Source organism: Wasmannia auropunctata, unplaced genomic scaffold (genome assembly GCF_000956235.1).
Source record: "Wasmannia auropunctata unplaced genomic scaffold, wasmannia.A_1.0 LD335974.1, whole genome shotgun sequence".
Taxonomy (NCBI): domain Eukaryota; kingdom Metazoa; phylum Arthropoda; class Insecta; order Hymenoptera; family Formicidae; genus Wasmannia; species Wasmannia auropunctata.
In genome coordinates, this window is record NW_012026916.1 from 414,042 (window position 1) to 428,660 (window position 14,619).

A 14,619-nucleotide genomic window follows, 5' to 3' on the forward strand; every position below is an offset into this window, starting at 1 on the left:
GAGAGAGAGAGAGAGAGAGAGAAAAGAGGTACCGCCGAAAGATGGCGGATTACCTCTTTTGTTACACAAAAGCCCAAGATATTCGGACGATTGTTGGCGCTTCAACAATCGTCAGGGACAGAGTTCCGGTTAAGTGCGCTATAAATTATTCAAGGCATATCGCCACACGAGAAAATTCATCTAGTATTTAGAGGCTGGAGAATAGAGAACGTTTTCTTCATTTTACTATTGTTCTGTTAGCCTTACTTACTTATATTATCTGTAAATTACATAAAACCAATTTGACAATTTTGCGGAATTTATTTATAATAATTCATAGTCTATATCCTCAATTTACCAAATTTTAATTAGTTGCTACTATATAATTATGATTTTATTGCAAAACAAATTATATAATTAAATTAATACAATATATTTCTGAATAAATAAAGTGTATTTCAGAACTAATCATCGTGCAGCGTTAAAAAACGCAAATAAATAAACAAATAAACACATCCTATAAGACACAGAATGTCAAACAGTCAGACGGTGATAACTATCCGAATAATTCTCTATCTATAACATCTAAATATAATTCGCAATTTTACGACTGAATCCTGTCGACGATCGCGCTCGAGATAGAAAATTTCGAGTAAGAGAGCGTCCGACGCGGGAGAAAAGTGCAAAAGGACAAGGGAAAGAGGAAGAAAGCGGGGAAAGTGGGGTCAATTTTTACGGAGAGAAAAAAAAGGGCAAAGCGCGTACGCGCACACGTATGCTTAAAGGGCCCGACACCGCGTGCGAGCCCTTACGCGGACGTGTGGATGTTCCAGACGGGGCCCGGGCCCCCGGAGTAATCTGACACCAATGGCCCTCCCCGTCCTACCTAGCCAGGGCCCCTTCGGCCCGCGTTCGTTCATTTGTTCGCTCGCATCCTCACGTCCCAAACTAAATCATAACCGTATTATGCGGCCCGACAATAGGGCGGCCCGCTCTCGCCGTGCAGCGAGAGAAGCTGCCTCTAATCCGCCACCGCTTAGACATCTTGCTCATTATCTTTCTATCTTCGTCTCTCTCTCTCTCTCTTTCTCTCTCCTCCATCTTCGTATCGCTCGTTTTCTCCCGTCGCGCTTCTGTGTTTTCAGAGAAAAACATCGTTTTATCGATAACACAGAAGAAGTATCGCCATTTCGGAGAAAAATCTCTATTGAAATGAACTATTTTGCAAACGAGTTTCTTCACTTTTGCAAAATATGAAAATTGTATTGCTTCAACAAACGAATGATCATTGTTAATTAGATAAAATAGTATGGCTTTTTGTGAAGAATTGTAAACAACATGTCTTTCTTCGAATCGCTCGTTTTCTCTCATTGCGAACTTTTTATTTTCAGAGAAAAACGAATAAAAATAAATTTTTATTCAATAGAAAAAAATATTATAATTAATTCTAGAGAAGGGTGTCTATAAATAAACTGTCAATGAATGAATCTCTTCACGTTTGCATAACGAAAATTGTATCTATAGGTACTTCAACCAACGAATGATGATTATTGACTTAAGATATATTTTAGTGAAGAATTGTAAACAGTGTACCTACTATGTCTTTAACAATGCACAAAATGGCACTTATACGAAATATTCGCAAAGAGAAGAAATGAATGCGGATATTACAGCGCGCGACTATATCAAATGAATTTTCATTACGCAAATCGTCTAAATGAATAGGGAATAAGATCGATATTTCATGAGTTTCGGGTTTCTGCTGCGGACTATAGCTCACAATCCCACAACTCCCCCGGCGAATTATTTTATTAAAGTCTAGCCCAATCGCGATTGCCCCTCCCGGGTCGTCCTTATCAACGCGATCCTAATCTCGCCTGGAATTATTTTCGCGATACACACGTGAATCTACATATCTATATACGCCACCCATGAAACGTCGCGACGCAAAGCACCTATCCACCTACGATTTTCCAGAAAGATCTGCCGTGAACTGTCGTCCCGGCGAGAGAGGAGGAGGGCTGGGACCGCGATTTATCTCGCCCTCTTCTTTATCTCGCCTCTCCGCGGCACCAGCTCGCCTCGCCTCGCCTTACCTGGCCTCGCGGCAAAACGTCGGGGACGGAATTTAAATTTCACAAATTAGTCCGTCCATTACACCCTCGGCATAATCGGGGCCGGCTGATCTCTTTCTCTCTCCTGCGGGGACCTCTCTCCTCTTTTCAACCTTCTCCCTTCCTCGCGGCCGGACGCCGCGGACGCCACGCGGCGGACGGGTTCCTGGAAAGCGTGGGTGCCCTCTCCGCTCCGCTCCAGCCAACCGTACAGCCAGCCGGACAGGATCACGATCTGGACGCCTACAAATCATAACGCGGGTGCACCGCGCAGATCTCGCCGCGAGATCCTCTCGCACCGGCTCTCTTCCTCGAGACGATCCCTCTTGTTTCAGCCGCGCTGCAGCGCGGATCCTTCTTCCTGGACCCTTCTCGTCCCCGATGATGGAGCGTGGCCGCGCTGTCGTGAGGATGCACACCGCGTCGCTGACGCGCCACGTATAATATACCGAGAAAAGGCTTGGATTTTTGAAAAATCCCGAAAGCGCGCCGACGCATCCGAAAATCGTGGATCTCTAAACGTCTACATGTACTCATATAGGATTCTACAAGGATATAAATCTTAACGGCAAGGATATAAATACAGTTTCCCCTCGGTCTCGAAGTCGCCCGTTATGCAGGACGCGAGCTATAAAAAATAACGAAGTCTCCGCGTACCGATCGTGCCGATAACGGCAATTATGATAACGACACACGGGCAATAAAATAAAAGTCAAGACGGTACGTATATCGTAAAGGTAAATATTTTCTCTTATCAACCAGAGATTGCGATCTATCGAAACGACATTTGTAAGACGGAAGATCTCTCACTTTGCACCGCCCGTCCGGAGGTGAGGCGTGTGGGCCTCTTCGTTTTCCGAGCGCGGGCATCGGTCGGGCCGATCTCGCGCTTAGAATCGTGCTCGCGAAACACAACGAGCTCGATCAGGGGGGGGGCAGCAACACTCGGAAGAGAGCTCGAGGAGGAAGGATCGACGCGGCGCGGCGGCAGCGGCGGCCCTTCGTGCCCGTTTCTAATGGCCCGGGATTTCCTTACACACAAAAGCCCGCGAAGGAGAGTGAGTGATCGTCGCGAGCCCCGCGAATAAATTACGTGGCAGCCTATGCAGCTGCATAAATTAATTTCAGCCGGTCTGCCCATAAATATTCCCCCCTTCGAAATCGCTCTCCCTCTCCTCCCAAGCCCCTCCCGCCCCGCTCGTCCGCGCGCTCGCGTCTAAGCCCGTCTAAGCGTTACCAACATCGTAATTTACATCGATCGCCCGTAAGTGGCGCGTTAATGGATTTATACACGCGCATCGATTTATCCTCGAATCCGCCTCGAACTCGGTCGCGCTCGCGTCGAGATGCATATCGCGTATAGTAAGCGTCGCGAGGAAATCGATCTTTACCTGTTACGCACGCAGAATAAGGATTAGCCAATGAAGCTAAAATATATAGCTAAGATGTTGAAATAGGCTGTAATGTCGTTGCTGCCGAAGTTCAATTTATTTGTTATTAAAATGTAGATGCTACAGTAAAAAATATTTGCTGCTAAAATCAAATGATATTTAGCCGAATCTATACTATACTATTTTATCGTCGCAATTGAGTAATAATATTTGCGGTATACAACTTATATACTGCAAAATATAAATGCTAAATGCGCTGTAGATGTGCATATGGCAGTGCCACAACAATTACAAATCAAATTTTCGCGTGCAACTATAAACTTAGCTCTGTGTGCTAAATGTGTGCATGATAGGACATTTAGGTACGCATGCCATCTTCTTAACTGCCTGTACTAATATATGCTTTTAATTTCAGTTAATAAATTTTTTTGTCACAGCAAATGTTTTTTATCTGTAATAGCCAGAACTTAGCACTGACACTAAGGCGGTAGCTCTTATAGCTAAGTTTGATTCAGCTATTGGAATTTAGTTACTATTACTAACAATAAGTCATTTTTTTTGCGTGCGTGAAAGAGACTTAAAAGAGAATTCGTTTCCGCATCAAGCAAGATCCGGGTGGTAAATATTTCTTTACGACGAGCATTTAGATCGTTTTAATTGGTTTCGAAATTGATTTTGAAAAGTTCTCTCTGTTTGTAATTAAGCTGGATCTACAATGTACTCCTTGTTTCTTACTTTTTACCACCTTTTACCACCCTTATCTTTTTTTACCACTTATATCTTGATCTTTTATTTTCATCCGGGATAAATGTTGACAAACTTCGGAAAAGAGACAGGAAATACATGACAAGAAATACGATTGTCGATAAAACGGTCGCAAAGAGGGAAAAAAGCAAGAGGTAAAGAGCTCTTTGCAGGAAGCAAAGAGCATATTGTAGATCCAGCCTATAAGCATATATCGTTCTCGACTCGTATACGTAAGCAATCTCATAATATTACTTTGTAGAATTTAATTCGTTCGTAAGAATTTATCGGGCTACTTTCTTTTTTCTTTTTCGGCGTCTCTGTGCGAAAATAAAAATATTTCAACGATGGAATTGAGAGTAGAAATAGTTGTTACACATGAACACGCGGAAGTAATATTTTTTTTTGCCACTCAAACGCTAATCCTCGGGCTGTGTTATTGCCCGAGACTCCGTGGGGTGGTGCATCGCACGCCCATTGTTGCAGATCGGGCAGATGCGAGGGCAGGCCGGTGGTGCGTTGCAGTTCGCCTCGTGCCTGAATGCACCGTCATTACCGGCGCGTAATGATCGCATTGTAACGGTATCAAACTTATTATTCGCCACGTAACGGGGATGCGTCCCGGAAGATGAGGAGAGGCTCGAATCGTAAACTTCGCACTCGAGCTCCTCGATTATAACGCGCAGCGTTAAAAGAGCTGTAGAGGGCCGAGTAGTTTCAATATTTTTTACAATTTCAAATTATCCCTCGAAAGAGGAATCTCTCGTTTTTTTTTCTTCTTCGTTGTGAAAAAGGATAAATCAATCATGCTAATCGGGCCGAACACGACAATCTCTGGACTTTTTATAACGGCATTTCGCGAGAAAAGAGACGGCGGACGAAGAGAGGCGTCGTCCTTTGATCCTGCGATTTATCCGAATGAACCCGGAAAGATCGGCGTCGGATACGAACTGGTAATTATTTCAAAACGACCGTCCTTCGGCACGCTATTAGGCCTATCAACGATCGCGATGACGGATAAGATCTTCGACCTCCTCTTTGTGCCGATATTTACCAGCGCACAGTTCGAATAATATCCTCTGCGATCCTGAAAGAGAGCATCTGGCTTCTCCACGTGACCGGAGGCTCCTTTGTACTCAATTCTATTCTTATCACCGTGACGATCGCAAACTAAATTCGATCGGACGTAACAGAGCGTGGCCGCGTTGACGTGGCTCCGCTTAAACTTTTTTTTTACAAGTGTAATTGTGGATTCAATTCTTAACTTATTCCGAACCTTCGCATCATCGTATAGCGTTCAATTTTTTTTTATTGACAACAAACAATAGTCATCGTAAAATGTAAATATCCGCAATGCAAATTCTACTAGAAAATTAATTTTTTAAAACATTAAATGCATTATAGTACACGTAAAAGAGAATCGCAGAACGACGCGTATAAAAAACATTTATCATTTTATCAAAGGAGAAATGAGGCGTGAAATTATATACAAGTTTCTTAAACAACCCAAATTATCGCCTAGGAAGCTGCTCGTAAATAAGAACGTTCACCGGAATGAGATTTTTCACGGTTTCTTTCTTTACGCTGATTCCCGATTCTCTTTCCCTCACGGTTCTTCTGAATCCGTCGGCGAGGCGGAATAAGAGCAGTCGACGCATGCTCATCGGCCTGTTATAATTTCGGTTCTATTAGCCGTGCGCGAGCGGGGCCCTGAGGGATTTTCGAAGATCGTAAAGTTAAGCACGGCGGACCCCACAGAGATGCGTGCGTGCGTGCGTGTGTATATATATATATAGCATACATCCCGTGCGCGGCCCGGTTGTGCGGCGTGGCGGAACGGGGGCGAGTGGGCCTGAAGAGGGTCCGCCGGGAGAGAGAGTATACTGTCAAGTAGCATCTTGACACGGGGCTCACAATGGCTACTTGTTAGCGCGCTGCGCCAACAGCGAGGGGGAAAAACGATCCAGACACTTGCCTTTTTCACATCGCGCTCCTCTGCGTTTCGTTACGACCGCCTAACTGCCTCCCCCCCTCCCTCGTCAATCTCCAAAAAAATCATCTCGGAAAAGATTTTTCACTTCGGCATCGGCGCGGCGGCGTTGCGCGCGCGCTGCATGCGTGTGATATTTTCGCGATAGCGAAATCTCCTCTCGTTAGCGAGATCAGCTTGCATCCTCGATAAGTCCGGACTAGGGCTGGTGATTTGCTTCGAAGGCTTTCGACATTCGAAGCTTCAAAGTTTCGAAAAATATACATTCGTGCAAATGATAAATTTATTCAGAAAATTTACAAATGTTTGTAAATAAAAAGAATATATGTATATGTTCAAAATATATGAAATTACTCCTTAAAAATTTGAAAGTATTATAACCTGAAATATTACAAATTAATCTTGATTTTTCAAACTTCGAAGGCACCTTAAACTTCGAAAGGTCGAAGTTAACTTCGAACATTCGAAGTAAAACAGTCCTAGTCCGAACCTCGACGTGCGACGGGCGAACGTTCAATCGTTAACGATAGAAACACGACTGTCGTAACGCGAAGAAATAGATTCAGCAAAATTGATAAGAATTTTTAAATCCGTTTTATTCTCAATCATCGGACTTTTACGTATTTATATTTTACTAACATTAATTTTACAGTACGCGACTCTTCGTACTCAATGAAAAAAAAACGTCTATTTCTACTTTTTAAAAAGATAATAAAATATTTTTTCTAGTATTCTATTTATCTCGTTTCTATAAAATTTATTGCACAATTACTTGGTTCTTCAAAAATATCGATGTGTATTACTTACCAGTTTCGATTGAACACCAGCAGCATCTACGAGCTGCGACAGAAGAGGATGCGCAGGATGCTGTAAAAGGACGTGTATGCGCGTGAACGCAGATAACTGGCAGCTTGTTTACTTTAAATAACATCAACTTTACTCGATTACAATTCGATCGTACATCGTGATCTCTTACTTATATCTACTTGCGCATCGTCGTCTTCCTTTCTACCCCTCTCTGTGCACACATACACATACGTACACACATACACATGTATACACACGCGCATCCACACATACCTACAGCTCTCACTCGCTAGTACCACACACACACATTCACGAATAATCGCACTCACGATCACTCTCGGCAATTCGTCTCTCAGTTGTGCAACGTTAGATTTGTCCGCTAAAATACACGAATGAGAACTGGAGAGGACCAGACGATGGTCATCAATTATACCCTGTCCTTGCGGCGCGCGCTCGCAGTTCCTCCTTTCATTCATTCGCTCCTTCGACTGCCCTCCTTTTGCCCACCTTCTTCTCGTATGCGCGAGTTGCGTGCGAGTGCGTAATTTGTGCAAGAGTCGAGATTACGATTAACATCCTATCCGTACAAATTAAAATTCTTTAGCTTTGGTCGAATCGCAGCGTTCGTTTCGTAGAAAATTCCTCAAGTTCTCGATCACGATTGAAAGTTTCGCAAGTTTGGAAAAAGGATATCTCTCGGAATATATGAAGGGAAAGAAGCAACTTCCGGGGAAAAGTGGCAATTATGAAAGAAAATCGTGGCAGTTGTTCGGAAGCTGCGCGTTTGTGCAACACAACTTGCGTCATGGTAGACGCTCTTAAACAACCGCCTCGAATGCGAGAGAGTAAAATGATAGCTGTATTTCTGTTAGTAATATTTCAGTTGTTGCAGCATTCATCAGCCGAAGCATTATAAAACAGTTTACATAATTTTACAAATAAATTTGTCTGTTTAAGAAAAAGAACAATGCTCATGTGCTTGTATATGAAAAACTAACCGTATAGAACGTGGTTAAAACGTGCAGTTGTATAATATTCTGTCAACGAGACCGCAGAAGTATTTATAGCGCGTTAATTTATCAACGGACGAGTTTCAATCGATTCTTATATTTAATTTAATAATTTAATAAAACGTACGATCTAACACGAGATTGGCTTTAACATTGAGCTTTCAAAGATTGACTGGCGATACTGTTTTCATATAAAAAAAATAAAATAAAATAAAAAAGTTGTGTTCCATTAAAAAAAAAAATAACTCAAAAGAATTGCGTGCGCGTTTGTAGAATGTAAAATTGTCGCACTTAAACGTGTCAAATAGTGAATAAAGAAAGTTGCGTCACGAAAATAGTTATTATTGTTATGTATATTTATCTGTTGTACCTTCATTAATTAAGAGATATGTTATATGCTATTGTAATAGTTCTTCTTTCATCGGCCGTTAGTATTCTCTATTGTAACACGTAATGTGGCACTTACGAATTGTCGAATAAACATTTTAGACTATACGACGAATGTGAAAGATACAAAATGAAAATAACGCCGATCGGCTCCGCCGTAGATCGAAGATATTATTATTTTTCACGTCGCCCTTCTCTCTCTCTCTCTCTTTCTCTCTCTCTTCACCTCAATCCTATTTCTCTACCCTGTTTCGTCCCGAGGACTTTTTCATAAGGGAAATCCTTTCTCCTCGACATCCTAGATAAGAATCTACAAGGCAATGTCGTAGCTAACGGAATATTTAGGACATCTGCGCGCGCGGAGATAGCTCACGAATGGAAAGTCGACATTGGAGATGAATATAAGCGCTCCTCGATCACTTTAAAAGCGACCTTATACAAGTCTTGGCAAATAATCTTGCTACATAGCGCAATCAAATAAAAAACAAAAAAACAAGAAAACAAGTGATAAACATGTCATCAAACTTTCAAGCCTATTTGCTCGAAAAGAAAAAGCTAGTGTTTGAAAAAATAAAACAGATCGCGAAGAATAAACGAAGTAATTTTGAGCTGTTCATTGGCAAGAAAGCGGTTAATACAGTTCTCTTTAACACACAGTTCTTTTGAACGACGAATCAAGAATTCATCTCGATATCTCGACTTTTCCGTCTTTTCCTCGATCAAAACCTTTGCGTAATATCCTTTGTTCTCCTCCTTTACATTCCCTTTTTTTCTTCGCACACGTAACATTCTCGTTCTCCCTCTCACTTTCTCACTGTCCTTAGATATACTTATGTACAGACTGCGAACTGCGAATAAATGATAACTTACACGCTATCTTATCCTATACGACAGTATTCACTGTCTACTGGGGGTACCCCTAGAGCTTCGCATCCATCCAGCTCCTTTTTAGTCAATTAAATCGCCACGCAATATCACATTTTTTTTTGTCAGTAATAATCATTGTAAATTTACGAATATTTATTTGTTATTATATCGATGAGCTTGACTTTTCTATATTAATAATTAAGATGTGATATATTTTTGTGACAACGGAGTTTTTTTTTTCAACAGTAACTGTTTTGTCCCATGCACAAATCATCTATGGAATGTGACTTAATAATAATAAGTCATCTCGCAAAATTCGACCTGTTTCGGATTATCTATATCTTCTGTTGTGCATCTAGAAATTTTACTATACATATCCTTCATATCCTTTATAAGGATATAATAAAGAACTAAGAAAAATATATAAGCTATGAAAAACTCTAAATTAAAAGATTCGAACTATTGAATGTGAAAAGTATGATTAACTTATCCTTTATTCGTTCAAACGTCAAAGCTTAAAATTCCAAATCATCGCCATGGAATCCAAATACGGTAATACGGGAACACCCGGTAGGCAGTGAACATGAACGAGATTAACTTTATAATATATGCCGAATGCCGTGTGTATTATACATATGTACATACAGGACAAACACAAAAGCGTATGGTGTAAGAGGAGCGTATAATTATATAGTAAATTAATTAACTGGGTTGAATCTATATGAAGTGAAGGAGGGTGGGGGGGGGGGCAAGGGGTAAGTTGCATTCGCTTGTATTCCGCGTGCATTTCGCATAGAAAAAGAAAAGAAACGCCGCTTCATCGTGAAATTTATTCCGACTTGGGCAAAAATCAGAGAAGTATGGCGCCAAGTATGGTGATGGGACAGAAAAGCTGGCTGGGATTTTTCGTCCGTTGTTTACTTATGGAAATAGTGGTAAACACAAGCCGGTCTAGCCGGCTTGCCGCGAGAGTGTACGAACTGGGAAAGTAAAATGCTAATATGTCTTTTGCTATTTCGTTCGGAAACGTCATCGTCGCTTCGGCATCCTTTGATTTTTCATGGATATTCTTCAGCGGATATTCTTCAGCTATTATTTTTCTATTTTCGAGAAAAGATTTGAAGGATTTTCACAGGCGAGTAACAAAACATTCTTGAACAGAAATTAATTCAATACTTTAAATAAACACTTATCACTTTTTCAAGTTTGGATTAGTCAGTTAAAAAAAAAAAATGACAAAAATGCTTTCGCCGAGTATAATAATTTATCATACATATTCTCTCTTATCCTGGAAGAATGTGTTTCGTATACAGAATTTAAAAGAGTCGTTCTGAATGCCGGCGCGAACGTGACGATTTAACAGACGGCTATTTGACGCTCTTCATACGCTCTAAACATACACCGAGAAAAGCTCAAGGATAATGCAACGATATATCCGCAGAAGGCTTTCCTCACCACTTATCTGAACATTATCGGATCGTCAAGAAATTATCGTCGCGATGAAAAAGATATTTTCTGATACAAGTGAAATTCACGGTTATTCAATAACTAAAAATTAAACCGATAAATGTTACATCATCGCTCTGAATTGATGATAACGTTTACTAATCGACGACCGTGTTAAATTAATTTCAGCGCTAATCTTCAGCACATAATAATTTATTGGCGATCCGAATTTCGGCAAGCCACACGAGTACCTTGTATCGATCGGAAGTCTTCAGCGCCCCGCCGACGTGCATTAAGTCTTCTCTTGGCTCCTCTTGCTTTGAGTGCTTGGGGCCCAAGGTCACAACGAATGATACTCGCCCAGCACGAGGCCGCTGTGGTAACTCGCGTGCGACGTGGACATCCCCATGGAGCCCATGCCTTGATAAGCGCCCATACCCATGCCGTTCATCGACATGGTGTTCATGGTGTTGACGCCCTGCATGGTGTTGGACAGCATCGTCGAGGGGCCCATCGGGCTCAGCCCGCCCATGGAAGGGGCGATCGCACCCATCTGCATCGACGTCGCCGTATGCGGCAACGACTTCTGGAGATCCGCGGAGGTTGGCGTGCCGATTAGATAATCCTGCCATAGACAATTTTCATATTTTTCCGATCTCTATCTTACAAAATCTGATCTACACAAGAAAGTATCACATCTTACACGAGAAAATAGAAATGTATGTGTCGCTTTAATATAAAACATATACCCTTGCGTCGAGAAAGTCTGTAATTATTACATTTTCGAGATATCAAGCATTTTTAAATATATATATATATAAATTTGGAATTTTCTTTAACTCTTTTCATATACCAGAACAGAGAGAGAATAATAATTTTCCAGTTCTCTTTGTTGTAGAACGATAGCATACTTTTTCCTCATTTTCAAAGAGAATGCGAAAGATACTTAAAAAAAAGAAAGAGTACACTTTTTCATCCTTCGTGGTTTCGCTTTACAGGAGAGATTAAAGTAACGCATGCGAATTGGAAATAAACATTCAAGATTATTCCGTCCTACCTGCGGATAGTATTGCATGTAATCTAGCTGACTTTTCTGTTGGGCGCAGCTAGGCGGCGGTGGTGGCAAGGTGGCGGTAGGATGGACCAAACCGTGGGCGCCGTGGGTGCCGACCTGGAGGTGATGCTGCAACTGATGATGGAGGTTCCTCTTGTCGTCGCCGCTCTCGCTGCTCGTGTCGTGGTGCTGCATGTGCGGATGGCTCAAGGTCGAGCCGTGGCCTTGGTGGTACGAGTGCGGGCTGGAAACCGAGACGGAAGCTGGCGGTGGAAGTTGGTACATGCCGGAAGTTTGCTGATGGTCCACCATTTGTTGCTGCTGCTGCTGCTGCTGTTGCTGAACCGCGCAGGAAGACGGCTGTTGCTGCTGCTGCTGACCGGATTGCCGCTTCGTCTCGTCGCCACTCTCGCTGCTGGAGTCCCCGAGACCCCCACCGTGGGTCTTGTCCTCCCTCTGGCCACTGAAATCGTAAAGCGACGTTTGCCGTTTCAAAAAAGACAACCGGTCTTCTTTTTGCGAAGATATACGTTTCGTGTAACGCACAAAAAAGTTGCAAGTGAAAGACGGCGGGTTGGACGCGAGCCGGTTTAAACAAATTATTATGTTAATTACATAATTATTATACGCCATGTTCAAGAGATGTTATGCTAATTACATCATTATCAAATTCCTCTTTCTCTCTCTCTCTCTCTTTTTTCATCATTCATTTATTTCCTTTTTCTTTCAGTCGCATTCTCGTACATTAAAAGAAAAATTATTAATCCTTTATACAAAAACTAAAATACTAATAATTACGAGCGTTATTATTAATTCTGTTTAGAAATTTACTTCAAAACAAATAATTTACTAATTGTATCGAATAAATTACTAAATACGTGTAAGCTGCGTCATTAAAAGTAATGCAAATTGTATAATATTAATACACGTTCTTCACCGATTCCCATTAGAGACACGTTCTTCGTCATTCCATTATAAAGACATCCCCAGGGGCCCGATTTAATTGCACTCGCAGGCGCGAGCGTCACGTTTAAAGCAGCGCCTCGCGAGTAGAACCGGCGATGCCGATCGGCCGAGGCTGCAGGGGAATCGAAATAATATCGCTTAAGATAACACCGGTGTCGGTGCGTAAAGTACCGAGAAGAGGGTATATCCAGTCTCTTTCGTACTTGTGAATTAAGGGCGGGCACAACGAGCCAGAGAGGCAGGGTATGGTCTTGAAGAGGTGCGCAGAGCGGAGAGGGAAGAGAGACGGAAGAAGGGGGGAAAGGGTATGAGAGAAGAGAAGGCGAGAGAGACGCTCTCGGCGTCTCGTAAACTCAATTTAGCGGCCTGGACCTCCTCGAAGCACGTGGGACCTACGGGCCCGGCCGAACCTCCTTCGCCTGCCTTTTCTACTTCACTCTTCTCTCTCTCTCTCTCTCTCTCACAGTCTTTCACTTTCCTTCTTTGTCTATCTCCTCCAGGTACCAGCAATCGTTAAGCGCTTGTTTTACAAGTCGTTTAGACGTGAGACCGGTGATACCGCACCGTTCAAGGCAAGTGCTGCGACACTTGTCTACGGGGTGTTTCCGAGAACCGGTCTTTAGTACGAGAGAGAAACTACCGAAGTGATAAGGGAGCACGGAAGATACCTGAGCTCGACATTGTAACCTTTGAGGAGCTGCTGATAAACGTTTCGTTTACTTTGCTGTATATCGCCATAAAATTTCTAGCGTGATTTAATTGCGTGCAAAATTAAGACAAAATACCAAAATCGAGATATTATATTATATTTTTCTCTCAATATAGATATATCGAATTATTTAAATAAAATATTTTTTCAAATTTCTTCTAATTTAATAGAAACACGTTTGTCAATATATAGCGGCAGGATTTCAGTTAATGCAAATCTGATTTCTAATAAGTTCGTATTTCGACACTGTAGATATAAAAGAATCATCTCTGTCTGTATAGACGAGACAATTTGGCGTAAAATTCATACAGCATAAAAAATAAACTTACAAGAAGATTATATTAATATTAAATCTCTACACAAAAACATAATTTCCTAATTGAAATGGGACTTTTGCAGTCGTATATACGATAAGAGTAAGCATCTGTATAATATATATTGAGGCAATATCTATAGAGAACTGCATTCATCACATATTATTATATAACATTCTTTTTCATATTATTCATCGATTAATATAATCGTAAATATATCGATAGTTTTTAGTTTCTTTACGAAAGTTACACGGAAAAGTAGATTGTATTATCATGCATTAGCCAACAGCAGTCTAATTGATAATAATTTTATTCAATTCAATAATAATATTAATGAAACAAATAACATTTTATTAAAATAAGAGCATGGCATATTCGTTTCATTAATACTGTTGATAAATTAACAAGATTATTTTCAATTCAGTCGACCGTTATCGGGTTAATGCTGTTAATACACCATTTTTTTCTGTGTACGATTTTTTAATTAGTCAGACCGCGCGCATCATTTCTGCATCGTCGCATAAAGAGACTCGAGATTCGAACAATGTAGGGCCGAATCTATCGTAAAGATCTCTTTCGTACCACCCGTTACATGGTGGAACCTATAACCGGACGGAGGTGTCCCCAGGTATGCCTTATCCGTCCGTAGATCGCGCAGTAAATTTATCCTCGTTGCGCGGCCACGAAAGAACAGAATCTTTCGGGTATTATTATTTTCATTAGAATTTGTGACTCATCGCGTGTAGGAGACATTTATTTCGAAGCCCCATCGCCATGACACTTACTTCGCGTCTCTCCGGGATCGACGCTTCTCTCTCTCTCTTTCTTTTCTTTCCTCGAC

General features: G+C 41.5%; 1 protein-coding gene across 1 annotated transcript; it reads right to left on the reverse strand.

Annotated features, from left to right (window-relative positions):
• Positions 1-7,132: 7,132 nt before the first annotated feature.
• LOC105454842 (putative cyclin-dependent serine/threonine-protein kinase DDB_G0272797/DDB_G0274007) lies at positions 7,133-12,422 on the reverse strand. Its single transcript, XM_011697751.1, has 2 exons — positions 11,793-12,422; positions 7,133-11,360 (listed from the first exon to the last, which is right to left on the reverse strand). Exons 1-2 carry the CDS (start codon positions 12,420-12,422, stop codon positions 11,076-11,078), a joined length of 915 nt encoding a protein of 304 aa, XP_011696053.1. The 3' UTR covers positions 7,133-11,075.
• Between the last annotated feature and the right edge of the window lie 2,197 nt (positions 12,423-14,619).